The sequence below is a fragment of the Asterias rubens genome, chromosome 13 (assembly GCF_902459465.1).
Source record: "Asterias rubens chromosome 13, eAstRub1.3, whole genome shotgun sequence".
NCBI classification, from domain to species: Eukaryota; Metazoa; Echinodermata; class Asteroidea; order Forcipulatida; family Asteriidae; genus Asterias; species Asterias rubens.
This window is the reverse complement of record NC_047074.1, coordinates 4,651,094-4,668,204: the sequence shown is the minus strand read 5'-3', so window position 1 is coordinate 4,668,204 and position 17,111 is coordinate 4,651,094. Positions and strand designations below refer to the sequence as shown.

The 17,111-nt window shown below is 37.8% G+C and overlaps 1 protein-coding gene across 2 annotated transcripts in view; it reads left to right on the top strand.

Annotated features, from left to right (window-relative positions):
• LOC117298802 (anosmin-1-like) overlaps positions 1-17,111 on the top strand; it is a 42,603-nt gene continuing 25,492 nt past the window's right edge. For both annotated transcript variants that reach the window (XM_033782135.1, XM_033782134.1), the window contains exon 1: positions 1-305. In XM_033782135.1, coding sequence (XP_033638026.1) covers positions 81-305 — 225 coding nt within the window. In that variant the 5' untranslated portion in view covers positions 1-80. The remainder of the gene's footprint in view (positions 306-17,111) is intronic.

The window sequence follows — 17,111 nt, the reverse complement described above, 5'->3', positions numbered from 1 at the left end:
TGTATTTTTGGAAAGTGTGTGTAGCTTTTCAGCAGCGCAGCCACGAAAACGTATACGGCCCATTGGATTTGTGTTATTCTATGCTCTGCACACAGCAATGTGAATGGGAAGATCGACGATTTTGGGGACAAACCCCTGTAAATATCATGAATTTCTGTAGATTTGTTAGTGTCCAAAAGAGGAAAATGTTAAGATTGAAGTGGTTAGCAGTGCTGGGAGTTCTTCTTGGGACAATACGAATTACACATGGTAGTATTTTGGAGGCCCAATGTCGGGCGAGATGTTACAGTTCTGCATCTTTACACGTGAGTAACAACCTTATTTTGTGCAGTGAATATTTTGTATGGTTGGTCCACTAAATCTCCATTGCATGACCATTTCGCTTCGGCATATACTGTAGTTTTCGCCGTTTTGTGTTTATATCACTTCTGTATTATGACTGTTACTTTTATGTTTAGTCAGTAAGAAATAAATGTAGGAGTGTAGGTTTATCTTGCAAAGAAGAAAAGTGTCCTCCGTTCGTTCTAAAATTTACCGTATTCATTTACACTAGGCCTACAGCAGACGACAGGATTATTGGTGGCGACGTCCGGAATATTACCCAATGGCTCTCTTTGAAGTTTGATACTTTGTGTTTAGACGTCCTGCATGCTATTTCTTGAAATATACCCACATTTTGCTATTTATTTTGATCATGTTACATTTTGTCAATTTGACCTTAATATTAATTGCATTTGCAATAGTGTTTTATCGTTGTTGACATTTTATTTGGATTTGATTCCTTGGATTTTACCTAAATTGGTTTTCTGGATTTTCTGAAAGATGATAAGTGTTTACATTTTATAATGCTTTCCTCTTCCTTTTATTTCATATCTGTTTATTATTATTTTTTGAGGATGGTAAAAATGCAACTTTTAACATAGATAGGGCCCCATTTAGTGTTATCAGTAACATAACAGTGGTAAGATTTCGTCACAAATCAGATCCAAGATTGTCAGAAAAAGGCTAATTGCAAACCCACATCATGTACCAGAAGATGGAATGCCACTAATTATACCTGATCCCTTTGCAAAAGTTTATCCATGATGATGATGCTATCATAGAGGGTGAAGTTGCACCCTTAGTATCGAATCGACCCAACTTAAGTTGAGGTGTCACTGTCAGTAACGGTAACAAGTATTTCAGTGAAGCTAGTTGGGCTGATGGCTACATAAAGCCGTTGGTCCCATGTGTTGTGTAACGCATGTAAAAGAACCCAGTGCACTTATCGAAAAGAGAAGGGGTTCGCCCCGGTGTTCCTGGTTGTGGCTGCTTAATGCGCCGTAGCACCTTGTAAACCCTTATAAGGTGCTAAATAATTGGGTCTCAGAATTCATCACTGCAATAACCTATCTTTCTGAAAGTTTGTATATACTCAGCGCCTTGAGTACCTTGTTTGGTAGATACGTGCGCTATATAAGACTTCGATATTATTATATTATTATTATTTTTAACATCGTCTTATTATATTCGAAGAACGATGTTCAAAAAAGCAGACCACAAGTATAGTTGGGCCGATATCACAAAGAGCTAAGATTGATCTTAAAACTGCAAATCAATCGTAGCTACTTAGTAAAGTGTGATGTCACAACACAAATCACTATGGTATTACTGACAATTTGTCTTGTGATTTGCTTTTTGAAATCGGCCACTGGTGTCTAGTTTATTGCTCCAAGAGCTGACTGACCCTTGAGAAAGAACCCATGGTGGTGGGACTTTGAGTTTGGTATGCAAGCATTTGATGCCTTGGGGGCCACACCAATATCAAATTTCCTTAACTACTACTAATGATAATCTTGGACCTACTCCAGGTTCTGTGCAGGGGGGCTGTGTCCTCCTCAATGTTCTGTGCCTCTTATACAACAAGAGTACAGATCCTCGTGCCCCATTTGAGAATCATTTGTCTGTCATCCACATCCAAATGTCTCAGAGTCATGAGTGATAGGTTTTAGGAGATAGACAGATTTTACTGGCTAGTTTCTTTTGGGTATTTTGATGCCTTCACAAAACTGTTCGACAAGATTTTTTTGGGTGGCTGATGAATATCGGTCGGACACCTCAATTTTAAAGAAATATTTGTATTTATTTGATACATGTGGCGTTGATTTGATTTCAATCATCATACCAAACATTGCTCTTGTGTGTTCCTGTTATCCATTGCCGGCCACTGTTTCATGCTAACTGCCCCTTTTTAGCTTGGATGTTATCTATTGCCTGCCACTGTTTCATGCTAACTGCCCCTTTTCAGCTTGAATGTTATCCATTATCCGCCACTGTTTCATGCTAACTGCGGCTATTCAGCTTGGATGTTATTCATAGCCCGCCACTGTTTCATGCTAACTGCGGCTATTCAGCTTGCATGTTATTCATAGCCCGCCACTGTTTCATGCTAACTGCGGCTATTCAGCTTGGATGTTATCCACTACCCGCCACTGTTTCATGCTATCTGCGGCTATTCAGCTTGCATGTTATTCATAGCCCGCCACTGTTTCATGCTAACTGCGGCTATTCAGCTTGGATGTTATCCATTACCCGCCACTGTTTCATGCTAACCCAGCCTTTTCAGCGTGGATGTTATTCCTCTGCCCGCCACTGTTTCATGCTAACTTTTCAGCTTGGATATTATCCAATGCCCGCCACTGTTTCATGCTAACTGCACCTAGATGCAGCTTTTGTTGGGGATTTACGTGTCACAGCAATTTCAGGGAGGTCATTCGAATTTCAAGCGTCCTTGTGTCCCTGTGTTCCTCAGTCTCTCCCAAAAATCCCTTATCCATGATCTATTACAGCATTTTTAAAAGTATGACAAAATCCCTCACCGATGGGAGATAAGACGCTGAGGATTTGGTGGTTAAATTCTTCCCAAGACCCATCCATTTTAATCTCTTAATACCAAATCCTTTTCAGAGATTATCATGCTGGATGGATTAGTATCCACTTGGTAGGGATTTGTTCCATAAGAGGGATTTGGATGACACCGCAATTTTTTTAGAAACGAGAGTAATTATCACAGATGTAATTTTCAGGGATTTTGTTGACGACTGGTAGATTTAAATTTGTCAAGGAGGGAACAGTTTATTGTAAGCTGGCAAATCTTTTCAAAGCCAAACACAACTAGCAATAAATGACAAAATGATTCATTTTTATATTGTATATATATTGTTTGAAGATACTTTGAACACTTTCTATAATTACAATGTATGTTTAGTGTTGCATCATGGTTCTGCATGCTATAGAAAATCTGTTTGTGACAGTTACTGGTATGCAGGATTACCCAGGCCTGATGCTTTGCACTGAGGCCTTTTCTCCTTGGTAAAGGGCATCTCTAATTTAAAAAAAAAAACAGTAAAAAACCTTTCTGGGGTACCATGGGCCCAAGGCAATGATCAGGGGCAACAGATACTGGATGCAATTGACTGCCTCCGTAACCTCCATAACATCAGGTCTGAATATTATATGAAAACAGTGCTAAACTTTTCTTTTAGTCATATAGGTACACACTAAACAGCTGCTACACACAGCTTGGTTAAATCTTATCAACGTTCGTTTGAAGCATAAAATGCGTAGCCCCCAAAAATATACTGGAACCATAATTCGCAATAACGAATTGGATATGGCTAGAGTTCGGTTATATTGGGTCAAAGAATGGAATAAATTTGTGCTTCTGACTTATTCCCACAAAAATGTACAGATTCTGAAGGTGTGCGTGCAGCATGAACATACAATAAGGATTAACATGCACACAAATACAATAAATCCCCTAAAGTGTATTATTTGTCTGGTATAAAAGAGTCAACTTTTCTGGAGAAAAAAAATGTTCAAAAATTTCTTTCAGACACAAAAGACAATTCATTCCATGTTACTTACGTTTCATTTTTTACATATAAACTTGAATAAATTCCCCTTTCATGAACATTGTATTTTGAACTTATGAGATAAGCTGTGCGAAGTGCAGTGACTACTTCAGGGACATTCCATATTTCCTGTCACTACATAGGAAGTGTGTCGCAATCCTTTGCTAATCAATGGGCCATCCATAATTTGTAAATACCATGGTGGCTCAGACGGGCACAGTGGCGCTTAGCGTGGCGTGTCTCTGCATGCCCCAATATCGCTCTACCAATACACCATCGGTCACTTCATAATAGACAAGTCAACGTGTACACAATAGAACAGTCAGAACATAATGCTTTAAAAAAAATCCATATCTCTGTATCGCTATGGCTGATCACACTGCCTCCCCCCAAACCCTTATATTGAAGCATGCTAAGAATTCCATTGCATGTGTGTGTGGTAGAGCCTTTATTTAGATCTGACCTCAATCAGACTGTGGTATTATCTGTGAATGGTTAGAGAAAAGAATAATGCCATCGCTGAAAAATTGTAAAACTATAAAACTGCTTGACTGTAGGTAAAGTACGATAAGGATGGACTATGGGAAAAACCCAGACCAAGTTAATTTGATCAAGTTGTTCCTTGGTCAACTGTTTTTAGGAGACATGAAAGCATTGGATTTGATGAAAAATGAAATACAAAAAATGAAATAAATTGTATTTAGTTTTTGTAAAAAAACAAACATCATACCTCTGTGCAGCAAAAGCGTGAATGGTTTCTGACAGATTTTCTTTTAGTAGTACAGCCATCATAACTGATAAAATATGCGCAAAATTTTCAATTGTCTTAACAAAACGGTAGGGGCCTACATGTAGGATGACCTTTAAAATAATACACAAATTAAAATGTTTGTCTTATTTTGTGGGTAGAAGTCACCAATTCAGAAGAGTTAAAAGGCTATCGATGCTAGCATTGAGATTCATCATCCACTACAAATAAACTTTCCCCATCTGATTGTTGTCACTAAAACTGGTTGATATTCTCACCCATTTATCTTTTTACTTGACTGCCATACTTCTTTTTCTAAAGTTTTGTGGCTTGAATTTGGATGCACAGATAAATGGCCTTTTCTAGTTCAGGTTTTTACCGTACAATTAAATTTGAAAACCTTTAGAAATACTTGTAAAAAAAATCATTGTAATGGAATTTATGGTGATAAAAAATTGCCGCCCAGAAAGGTCATGAGATAGATTTATGAGTTTGCATGGGTCAAGTCTCTATGTATTGTACAGGGTTTCACCTGAACTTTTTTTGTGCTGAGGAAAGCTGTAGTTACAATATAGCTTGTCCTTTCATTAGTCCTGAAAAACACCCTTGTTGCACAAATTTGTGTGCTTAGTCAAGGTGCTAAGTAAAAGGCTTAAGGCCTGCAGTCATTCAATATTTTAATGAGAAGTTAAGGTACTGGACACTATTGGTAATTGTCAAAGACCAGTCTTCTTACTTGGTGTATCTCAACATATATGGTTAAAATAACAAACCTGTGAAAATTTGAACTCAATTCGTCGTCAAAGTTGCGAGATAATAATGAAAGAAAAAAACACCCTTGTCACACGAAGTTGTGTGCTTTCTGATGCTTGATTTCGAGACCTCAAATTCTAAACTTGAGGTCTCGAAATCAAATTTGTTGAAAATTACTTCTTTCTCGTAAACTACGCCACTTCAGAGGAAGGTTTTTCTCACAATGTTTTATACTATCAGTATCAACCTCTCCCCGATATCTCGTAATCAAGAAAGGTTTTATGATGATAGTTATTTTGAGTAATTACCAATAGTGTCCACTGCCTTTAAAGGGAGCTATTTCTCACAATGTTTAATACCATCTACAGCTCTTCATTGCTCGTTACCAAGTAAATTTCTCTGGTCAGAAACTGTCTCTCCCTGTCCTGTCTTTTTCTCAGTTGTGTGGGTTGGCATTTTGGCAAGGTCAAGAATCTCATTATTTACAGCTGTTTCTCAGTACCTGCTTACTTAATTGAACTGATGTTATGTGTGTGTTGAAGCTACTTTCCCAGGGTATGTCAACGATTGTAAAGGTACACAAGTACTGTATGTGGCTGTAACATAATAAGTTGATGTTCTTTTTATTAGAACGGACATACACATTCTTTACAAATCTGAAATTGGATTGAGGGGGTTTCTTTATGTTTTGAGGGTAAAGGTTATCGAGAGTTGCCCTTAGAGTTTTGATGGAGAACTTATGGTCACAAGATTTGAAAGGTTTTCCAAAGAATGTTGAGGTAGCCATTGAGATTGATGTGAGGTTTTTGCTTCCTGTTGCAAAGTTTTTAATGGGGGAATTTCCTCACATAAAAAAGAAAAGCAATGAAATTAAATAACTTCTTTGGGTCTTTGGGAAGGAGATTGTCCCCCTCACTCAAGTTGAATATCTTTTAAATGTCCTTGATGAGACATTTTCACGAATAAGTCATTTGTTCATTCCACATGATGGTAGACTTAATATTGTATCAGGCCCTGAAAATTCACCATTGAGACTGAGGGCAAGGCCATTTTCAGTTTGCAAAGTGCACTTCCATTAGAAAACCTTAAGTCTATTGGAAACTGTTAATTGAGGGACACCAAGACCAAGGCAACAGAAACAATTGTCCTCCATGTAATTCCAAGCCTGCTGTATTCGGCAAAGAGGACAATTTCTTGTTGAAATTAAAATGCTCAATTATGCATTTTACCATGCTAGTAAAGGTATGCGTGGTACACAATTTACCTTTCATTCAGAAAGATTCATCAACGCTGAAAAGATTTCCAAACGAATTTTGATTGGCTGACTCCAGTTGTCAGGGGTTACTTGCCGTCAACAGCCACCGAGGGGGATATTCCTTATAAATAATGTACACACGATGTATATTGATTGTGGCCTGAGACAGTCGCAGCATCGTTCATAGGTTGCACCACTGGTTCCTGTGGAATGTGTCTTCAAAGTTCCTCATTGATTTTTGTACGTTTTTTTCTTGATTGGAATACATGAATGGGAGGAAAGAAGCTCTTGTTGCAGACAGGAAGTGGCATTAGTAGGCAAGCCAAGAATGGAAAATCAATGGGATGAAGTCGTGACAGTCTTCATCAGGGATCAGTATTGTCTGTTCTGGAATTACGCTCGTTTTTTTCGTTTCGCTCATTTTGTCTTTGGAACTTTCTTTTTGCCCTGATCCTTCTTGTGCTATTGAACTAATGAGTTTGGAATGTGGGTGTACACATGTAGATGTGAAATTTCGAAATTTATTATTGTTGATAATTTATTATTTATTTTGCTACTAATCTTTTTATTTGTAAAATTATGTAAATATATAAAATAGAGAGCACTTAAGCTCCCAGGCCCAAAGAAGCGTGAGAAGAACAGAAGAATAATAAATAAGTTTTTAAAGGAGGGAAATCAAATATCAGGTGGGAACTAAAAAAACTTCCCAAACAAGGGCTCGCCCAAAAGGCGGTGGGGATGACCATACATGTAATTACACTGCAGAAAGTTTAAAGACTGGTTCAGAGTTTTGTTGAAATGGAATTATCTTATGCTTAGCATTTGTTCAAATTGTGCTCGGGCACATCTGCGTCATCATTTAAATACAAAGTGTTATCGTAATCTAAGTATTCAACTTGTTTTAGTTTATCGTACTATGTAAAAAACAGAAGGCCTTAACAGATGGCAGTACTGTTTTTATTACCATTTAAACTGATAACAGTGACTGGTATTTCAGATAAGGAGTCAAGTTTTAACAGCTGGCTCGAAAGGTGAAGTTTTGTTTTTGTTGTGATATGAGGATGGAAGAACTGCTGGTTTAATGTCAATAACTGACGTACATGGTATGTAACTTGGTGATAAAATGCCTTTTGCATTTCAGTGAAAGCACAGATAATGGGATAAAAGGCATGCTATGTTATTTTAAAGAAGTTGTTGCTAAAACACTTCTTTAAAATTGTTAAAGTTAAGGCATTGTGAACTAAAAATTGATCGCACAACCACAACCCTGCCGGCTTTAAACGGCAGTTTAAGAACTCATCGCTACCCTTTATTCCCTTATTTGATGGTTGAGTTTAATGTTAGATGGAAGTTGTCATAAGATAGCTTCTTGAATGTAACAGCCATTTTGAATCATTTATTCACACCAATGACACATCCAAGTCCACCTTGTGGTAACTTTCTCACCAGGATGGACTCTTTTGACAATGCACCCCTCTATACAACACTCAAATTCATTATACAAGACGCTAACAATACCCACCACGCATGTAGTAGGAAATTCCTAAATCCTTTACTTCAAATGCAAACAGGACCAATGACCACTCAAGGGGCTTCAATGGTCCCACAAAGCATGCAAAGTTCACACATAGGCCAGGTAGAGGCCCCCTCTCATTTGCGTATCAATAGCATCATAATACCCCCCCCCATTCCAAAATTGTAATGGTTTAGTCTCTGAGAACGTTGTACATGTAGATGACTAAAGGAACGTAGCTGCATGTATACGAAGCACTGAGGTTTTGTTGCATCCTTCTTGAATTGATATCACCCACTCCATTTTAACGGAGCCCATCACTAATTGTGGGTCTTAGCGACCTGTATGTGTAGGTGAGACCAGACTTTCATGAGCACCATCAATGTTACCGGTCGTTATTGAGATGGTCATTAACGGTCAGCTAAATTGCCCGCGAGTAGAGTGGGCTGGAAACGTGCAGAAAGGACGGGGTAATTTTGGATCATCAACAAACTCTGGCTCAGTGTTTTCATAGGTTTGGTCCGAAGTGGACTGGAGGATTTTTGCACAGGTCATTTCAAGCATGGTGCAAGAAAGAACAGAAAACCTTTACTACGAATGTCTGACATAATGCATGTAAACTATATGAGCACTAAATGTGAAGATTTAATTTGATAAAGTGCATGTAAAACACAACTTAGGATTTTTAATGTATTGGGGTTGTTGCTTGTTTGATGTTTTTCATTTTTCAGTCTTTGAATCATTGCTCACTACAGCCAGTGAAATGATGCGAATTGCATTCCTGGTTCAACAATGCGTTCTGGTTCTTAATGTTCACGTGACGCACATTTTAAAAAACAGTAGCTCAAACGCATGGTTTTCCAATATTATCGTTTTCAGTCAGTGACTACACATTTAGTCAGTGTTTCATACAACAAACAAATTTCAACACAAGACAGCCGAGTCAGTTGGAGAGATTTTTGACTGGCCCTCAGCAATTTAGACCACAAGGCCTAGTCAGTCCTAAGCTTGGGCGATATCACGATCTACCTAGTCTAGAACATGTCAACTGGCTTTTAAAATATTAAGTTTGATTTTGACATAAGTGCACTGTGGAAGTTTTCAATCATCAATTTTGTTAATGTATCTGTACCACAGTCTGCCAGTTGTCAGGGTGAATCTCTGCATTTGTTTTGGACAACCTTTAGTAGGGATGGGATGTACTGGTAGTGATGGTCTCCTGCCAATCAATCATGAGATTCATTTACAACACACAGTAGCTCTTGTTTGTTACTTTCTAAAACTCTGTACCATCGCACACTATGTTGCTTTTGTCTCACACTCCACAAGTCTGTACCAGTAAATAGTTTAACAAGCATGTTGTTGTTTCCATAATATTTAAATTTATTTATGATTTAACAAATTTACACAATGATAATTAATACTAGTCTGGGTTTAGATTCATATGTATTTTGTCTCTTTTTTGTTGTTCTTACCCTTGTGACAAATTGTGGTATTTTGGTTTTGTAAAATATTACTGGATAGTGGCTTTGTGCATGAAGGTCACAGTGCCAAAAATAGTATAGGAAGTGAATGTGTTACATTATACTTCACTTCAGTGGGCAATTATTTTGGAAAGTATTACAATGTATTCTATAATTAATGTGATACAGTGTGTTATTCTTTGCCACTCTCTGTTTGTGTGCATAAGTATCAAAATGTAGATTCAGAAATTAAATACAAAATCAAAATTCTTTGTTTTTAAAGGGAAGGTACACGTTTGGTAATCACTCAAAACAAATATTAACGTAAAAACTGACTTGGTAACGAGCATTGGAGAGCTGTTTTATACGTACATGTAGTATAAAACATTGTGTGAAACGGCTCCCTCTGAAGTAATGTAGTTTTTGAGAAAGAGGTACTAAAATAATAAAAGCCAGAGGTCTTTTATTCCTATCTGAAAGCACACAAATTCGTCCAACAAGGGTGTTTTTTCTTTCATCATTTTCTTGCAACTTCGATGACCGATTGAGCCCAAATTTTTACAGGCTTGTTATTTTATGCACATGATGGGATACACCAACTGAGAAGACTGGTATTTGACAATATCCCTTTAATGCATTGAGGAGTACTTTTCTTGGAATGTAGGCCTACATTTATTTCTGGCAGAAATTCCATGTACATGTAGGTAGAATGGCCAAGCTCTGTTTATCTTGGTACAAGGGAAGCCATGGGAGGGGTAGTTACTCTCAGTTTTCCTACAGATAATCTGAAACCCATATATTTGGATTAGATTTACCCTGTGAACATGTGTGTAAAATATTTTGAAAGTTTGAACTAAGATCAATGATTTCACAATGATTATGCAATACAATTTGGGGGGGGGGGGGGCATGTCTGTAAAAGTCACCTTTTTGTGTAGGGTAGCCTTACTAACAGATTTAGTTGTAGGTAATTGTTGAACTTTCTTTGAAAACGGCATGTGTGTAATGGTGTTAACTGAGATAGTACAACGGTCAGAGAGTAGTAAAAATGTAAAAGAGAACTTTGTCAAGAAAAGAGGTCAAAAATCATTGTGTTTCATTAATAAGAGCATTATTTTTTTAATGCCTTTTGTCCCTAGGTTTTCCCCCTTTTTCAATATTATAAAATTTGTGTAACACCAGATTTATTTCTATCTTCTGCCAGTTAACAATTTTGTGAAAGTAAGCACTAGCCTGAGTGCAGCCCTCAGTCAGTTACAGAATCAAACTACAGGGGTTGGATTTTGAAAAATAAGGCCCAGTAACTTAAAATCCCACAGATGATCCTGAATTGAAAGTCAGTGAAAGTGTCTATAAATGAGTACTTCCCTAATTTGGACGTACTGAATAACATGAGATCCACACTGCAGTTAAGCCGTTTAATTGCTTTGGTATATCGTTGTGATACAATTGTGGTTGATCAAATTTCTTTTTAAAGTCCTTGAGTACAACTCTGTTGAATGGCACAATTGGTTTGAATTGCTGGTAGTGGATATTGTATTTCATCGGTATCATTTACGTATAGATATGTCACATTCGTTTAAACATTCATTTCCTTTATTGCCAAAAAAATTGAAATACAAGAGATCAAATAACCCTGTCAAGCCTCTTAAAGCTTGTGGGCCTGTGGGCCTGTGGCTCCACTAGTATGCCTTTGATGCTCTTGGAATGTTCCCATAAAGCGTGGACAATTTCTGATGGGAGTGCTTTTTTACAGGAGGAAATTGTTTATCCCCCTACTTGATAAAATTAAGTACCTTTCTTGTATTTATAAGTATGGCTAACTTAGGACTTCATGATTTTCTGGCAGAAGCTCAGTTTCGCCCAATGCACTCTCAAACACTCCCATAAAAATGGTTTTAACAGATTTACAGTATGAATGGGCGCGTTCAATTGGGTTACAGTTTCTTCTCCATCACAAACGTCATTGTCGGGAATGGAAACATTTCCACAAAAAACCTGTTATGGGTAGGGACAATAGGATCATAACCCATGACTGGCCAGGCTTTCAGAGTGCCTTGCTGGAATCGGTTACAAGCGCTACGCCCAATAGTATACCATGCTTAGCTGCTTGCCGACAAAAACGGGACTGGTGACTTGCAATTTCGATGCAGAAAACTCAGCATTGCAACAGTGTAATAATTTAAACTGCCTTTAGGCAACTCGTACATAACCATGACTTTTGTGGCCACATGCAGCGTTTATTCTTTATACTTGGTTTGAGAAGGCCAGAGTTAAGAAAAACCCTTTCAAGAATGTACAATTTTCTACTCCATTTAGGTTTGTGTCATAATGCTAAAATATTTTGAATTTTGTAAAACAAATTAAAGGAACACGTTGCATTTGTTATAAAATGCGTATGGTTGGAAAGCCGCTTTTCGAAGACCAACTCGACCGATCCAAGGCAACATTTTCCTTTAAAGACAAATATTTAACAGCTGGATGACTGTTATCTTGTAACCAATGCTTTCTTACAATGCATGCTGTCCTACATTTGATTAACCTGGTACAACAGTTCACTCTGCAGAGACAAGTAATGCTTGGCAGAAATGGGTTTACTACAATGTTATGTGTATTGTTCGCAATTTGTTCACTGTAAAATCTTGCTTTGTGGAAATTTGTTCAAAGTACCAGTTAGGAAATTTAACAATAATTAAATAATATACTCATATAATATACTCATTTTATCAGGTATGAAATTTCAGACATTTATCTGAAGTGAATTCAGCTTTTTTTATCTGCTTGGTGAAATAATTGGCTGTTATTTTCTTCAGATATAAATACATTCTTCTCTTTGATAAATTTATTTAGTGCTGAGGATACTTTTCCAAAAGATCCTTATATTTGGACCCCTAGTTACATGGTTTTCTGACTTTTTGCCAGAAAGAACTCTCAGTTCAGAGATTCAGTAATATAATGACATTACAAATTAAAAATACAGAAGTAATGGGAGACTTTCTGGGACGATAGAGGGCAGCAGACTTACTGGGTAAATCCATTGTTCTCAGAATTATGCGCATGTTCAGAACTACGTAAACAATGGAAATTTACCCGGTATGTCTGCTGCCGCCTAGCGTTGGAAAGTCTGCTATTGACACAACCCCTGAAGAAACGCATTGCGTCTTCATATCTAAAACTGAAATGCCCTTCTTTGGTTTCTTTTCATTGCCAGGTTCTTGGCTTGTACAGTGATTAAGTTTGCTTTTCTGAGAGTCCTTGGCTTCACAGCTAGAATTAATAAATAAAATAAAAAGGATCACAACATAATTGGTCTTTGAAATTCATTTCCCAACAAATGTACAATCAAATATCAAAATTGATATCAAAATTAAGTCAAGTATTTGAATAATATCAATAACTGACAGACCTCACCATTTACTGTTTTTGAAACTGGGACCATTCAGTATTCATTTGTCCAAATGTGCTTTTGATATTACAATCAAAACCCATAAACCAAAGAAGCGGAACATACCTTATGTAGTCATTAGGCCTAATAGTTCCACTTCAGAGCATCTTTCCATTGTGTTCCCACTGTCTTTTCAACAAGCCTACCTTATCAAGCATGTCTTTGGGAATACAATCACTCCTTCCCCTCTTTGTTCATAAGCGTTTACCACAAGCAAACTCTAGATTTTAATGATAAAAACAGATGTCCTGCCCTTTGGGAAAATAAGGTTAATATGGATGACTGGTTTGAGTTTTTTATGTTAGAAAAGCTGTTTTGTTTGTAATTGTGTTGATGATTTTGTTGATGTTCACAGTCAGTAAAAAGTTTAAAACTTTTTTAAAAAGATACAAATAACACAATTTGCTGAAAAGAATAACATAAATCCCAGGGTATTTGTAAAAATAAATGAGCTGCTTAGCAAGGATCCTCCCCAACCAACCACCAACACCACCCCCACAAAAAAACACTATTTTTTATTTTCATGAAAGGTATGTGTATGGGAATTTTCAATGTACATGTATGAGAATGTATCAAAGTTAAACACCCTGTTCTTAAGGGTCATGTTTTTAGCCAAGAAGCCTGCCAAGAGGTTCTGAGCCATTTATGCCCCCCATGTGATATTTATCGCGATGTCTTCGGGTCCAAACAGAGTCAGATTCTTGTGACAAAATCTCCACAAACTCTGTCAGATCATGGTCAGATCAAATTCTCCCTCAACACCTTTCATTCCACAGCATCTGGTGCAATCAAAAAATGCCACCTGGATTTTCTTTACCCTCTGATTTTTTTCGCACGGTATTCCTCACTTTTTCGCCGTGAGAAAGAAAGGAAAGAAGAAAAAAAAAAACTCATTTCTTTTTTTCTGCTTAACCCCAGCGCAAGTTCAAGATATTTTCAGAGGAGTGAAGAGCTGGCGGCATTGAACAGTAAAGCTGTAACACTAGCTTTTAAGCCCTAATGCCTTAGAGCGAAGTCCTGGGCCAGGGTAGCTAACACACACCCAGCGCACTGATTGAAAGCGCCAACACCGGGATTATTGTTCCACTCCTATAAAAGGGCCAAGCTGCACACGAGGGGTACCTTTCCTTTTCAGGGGTCGGGGTAGCTCTCACAGGTTATACCTTTTTTTCTTCTGCCGATAAAAAAGCCACAGGCAAAACTAGAGTTCGCACTCCCTTTTTTGATTCTCTGCTGGGCCCTTTTTTTCTTTTCTCTTGCAGTTTATCCAAGGGAATTTTTTTCTTTTTAATTTTCTATTCATCACTCACAGTTTTTTTATGTATGCCAGGAAGAGAAGGTGACAGGCTTGCATGCAGAGACCTGAAGGACGGTTGAATTTCCGAGACTGGTCTTTTTGTTGGCTTTGAAATTCACACTTGTAGTCACACAGGAAGGTTTGCTTTTGTGTCGAGGAGAATAGGGGCTTTATAAATCTAATGGAATAATTTATTCAGTGGCTGCAGCCTGGGTTTTCTCTCGACTGAATATTTTAGGGTTTGAATTAGAAAATGTCTGCACTCATACATCAAGCTGAAAAGCAATTTTGTACATTTATCGACACCCCATTAATTACATGTACATGTATTGCGGCAATGCAGGCTGGTAACAATCGGACCATTTTGAGTAATACTGCTCACAGCTAAAAAGAAAAATTACGGTGGCGACCATGTTAGCTAAAAGTTCTCATGGGAAAAAACAAGCCAGCTCATTAGAGCATGGAAATTTGTAAACCACATTATTTTTTTATTTTTAGGATTTTTAAAGAAGAGTTCAGTATTTGTCTGTAAATTGTAGTTTTAGAGTGAGGAAATTATCACCATTTAACGACCCAAAGTGTGTGAAAAATCATTGGTCTACTCTTACAAATGTTCAGTTTAAAACCATTTTTTTTGAAAAATTTAGACTGGTTGAACCTTTCTCTATTGTGTAATTTAGGAAGTTGATTTGAATTTAGTGACATGAATATTTATAAACAAGAGTGAATATTTGTATGGCATGTAATGTTTGTTTAGTTGTTTTTTCTCCATTTAAATTACCATTTACCTTGTGGCTTGAAAACTTTATATAGGGGGCTAAAGCTTTTTATTTTTTGGGGGGAGGTGGTTAGAAAAGTGCATTTATGTTTTACTTCTTACGATGCTTATCTACATTAGTAAAAGATGTGAATATTTGGGAGAATATTTTAATATGGTTATTTTTGTGTCTCTCTTCAATTGATATATTTTATTCAGTGATTATTCTCAGAATAATGAGAACGCTCAAACAGGGTGAAGGCGTCAATTCCCAGGGTGATTGGAAATTGTAAAAACTTTAAATGTTACATAAGGTTTTGAATACTTCCTGATCATGTTTTTTTTCTTCTTCCCTTTTTTGAAATTAGCCCGTTAGTATTTTAAACCTACATTCACTTTAAACAGCTACATGGAATTGAGACCCATCATAGCTGACACTGTCTCAGCCTTGCACAGAGAGAACTTAGGAGCGGATTTACAAAACTAAATCTCTAGGAATGTGCTACTCCAGTTAATAACTTTACCACAAGCTCTTTCAATGGCGTTCCCTTCCCGTCTTTCTCTCCTTTTGACTATGCTGACAAATTTTTAAGCAGCTTTGCAGTATTCCTAATACCCATCCATCCACCGTTGTTAAGATTAATACTTTACACAGCTTAGCCGGGGATCTTTTTCAGAGGGGAACATGGGGTTTCTTCAAGATGAATAGGTTGGTTTTGTGACTGGTAGGGCTTGGGTCCAGCGTAGGTTTTGTCCAGAAATCCTCCTGCTCTCTCCTTGGACAGAAACTAAAATCCAAAGCCGTCTTTTGTTCTCCTAGTAGGATTGGATAGTGTGATAACCTCGCTGTTTAGATGTTAGTTTTTTTTTCCTTCTTGGTCTTTCTTCAAGGAAAACCATGGTGTTTGGAAGTTTGCAGAATCTCTAAAGGTGTTTGGAGGTTCTTTTTTTATAAATGATACCGAGGTGTCAAGCTCCTCATGAGCTACCTCAAGCAACGAGGTGTTCTTTAGCTCTTCCTTTTATGAAATGAATTGTACATGTTGTCTGAACTCAAACCTAGCATTTGGTGTTCAATCTTATTTAAAGCGCCCCCCCCCCTCCAATTACCTCTGTGTAAACCATTTTTGTGTTCCCCCCCCCCATGAAAAGGGCGGATTCCTTCCCCTTCCCCTTCGCCCCTCAAAAAGGGGGGGGGCACAGAAGAATTATTTTGTATGCTCAAATAATGGCCTAATGACATCAAACCCCATTTGTTTCAAAACTTGAATTGCATGCAGTGTGGTTGTTGTGGACAATTTCCTTCCTCTGTGCACTATGCATGGTTTGTTTGACCATGGTTTGTCCATAATGGTTTGACTGTTCATTTATCAAAATGAAGCCAATTTAGTGGATGGATTTTCTAATGAGTTCTGCAAGTTAGACATAGTAGGCCTAGGAGGAAAGGGGGCTAGTGTCCACCTTTGGATTGGGTGACAATTTATTATCAACCCATGTGATATATGCACAAAACATCACTTCATTTGAACATAATTGCTTGGAGCACCACCCACTGTTCAGTCCTTGGGCAAGGCAGAGACCACCCCAGATAGGTCTAGGATTTGACCATTCCTCCATGATTGACCCATAGACCAAACCACAGGAACCAAACCTCTCTGATCATCTTATCCCTGGACAAACCATTGACAAACCATCCCTGGACCCTGGAATTTCGACCACCAACACAGCATGGCAGCTGATATTGGTCAAGCTGACCAGCTGGGTTTTGGTCAAATTTTGTCCTCAGTCCGCTCCCAGAAAACTGCATCTTGGCACTCCCCCCAAAACCTGGTTAGAAATTGCTCAGCTTCTCCAGTCATGCCCCAATAAACGAATCTAAATTTGTTTAGATTCATGAAGCTTTCCGAAGGACCGTACCCATCTGGGGGTTAGCGTAACAAAATTAAGGGGAACTCTCTGAGAAAAAAATTGGTAAAGGGATTGGTTCC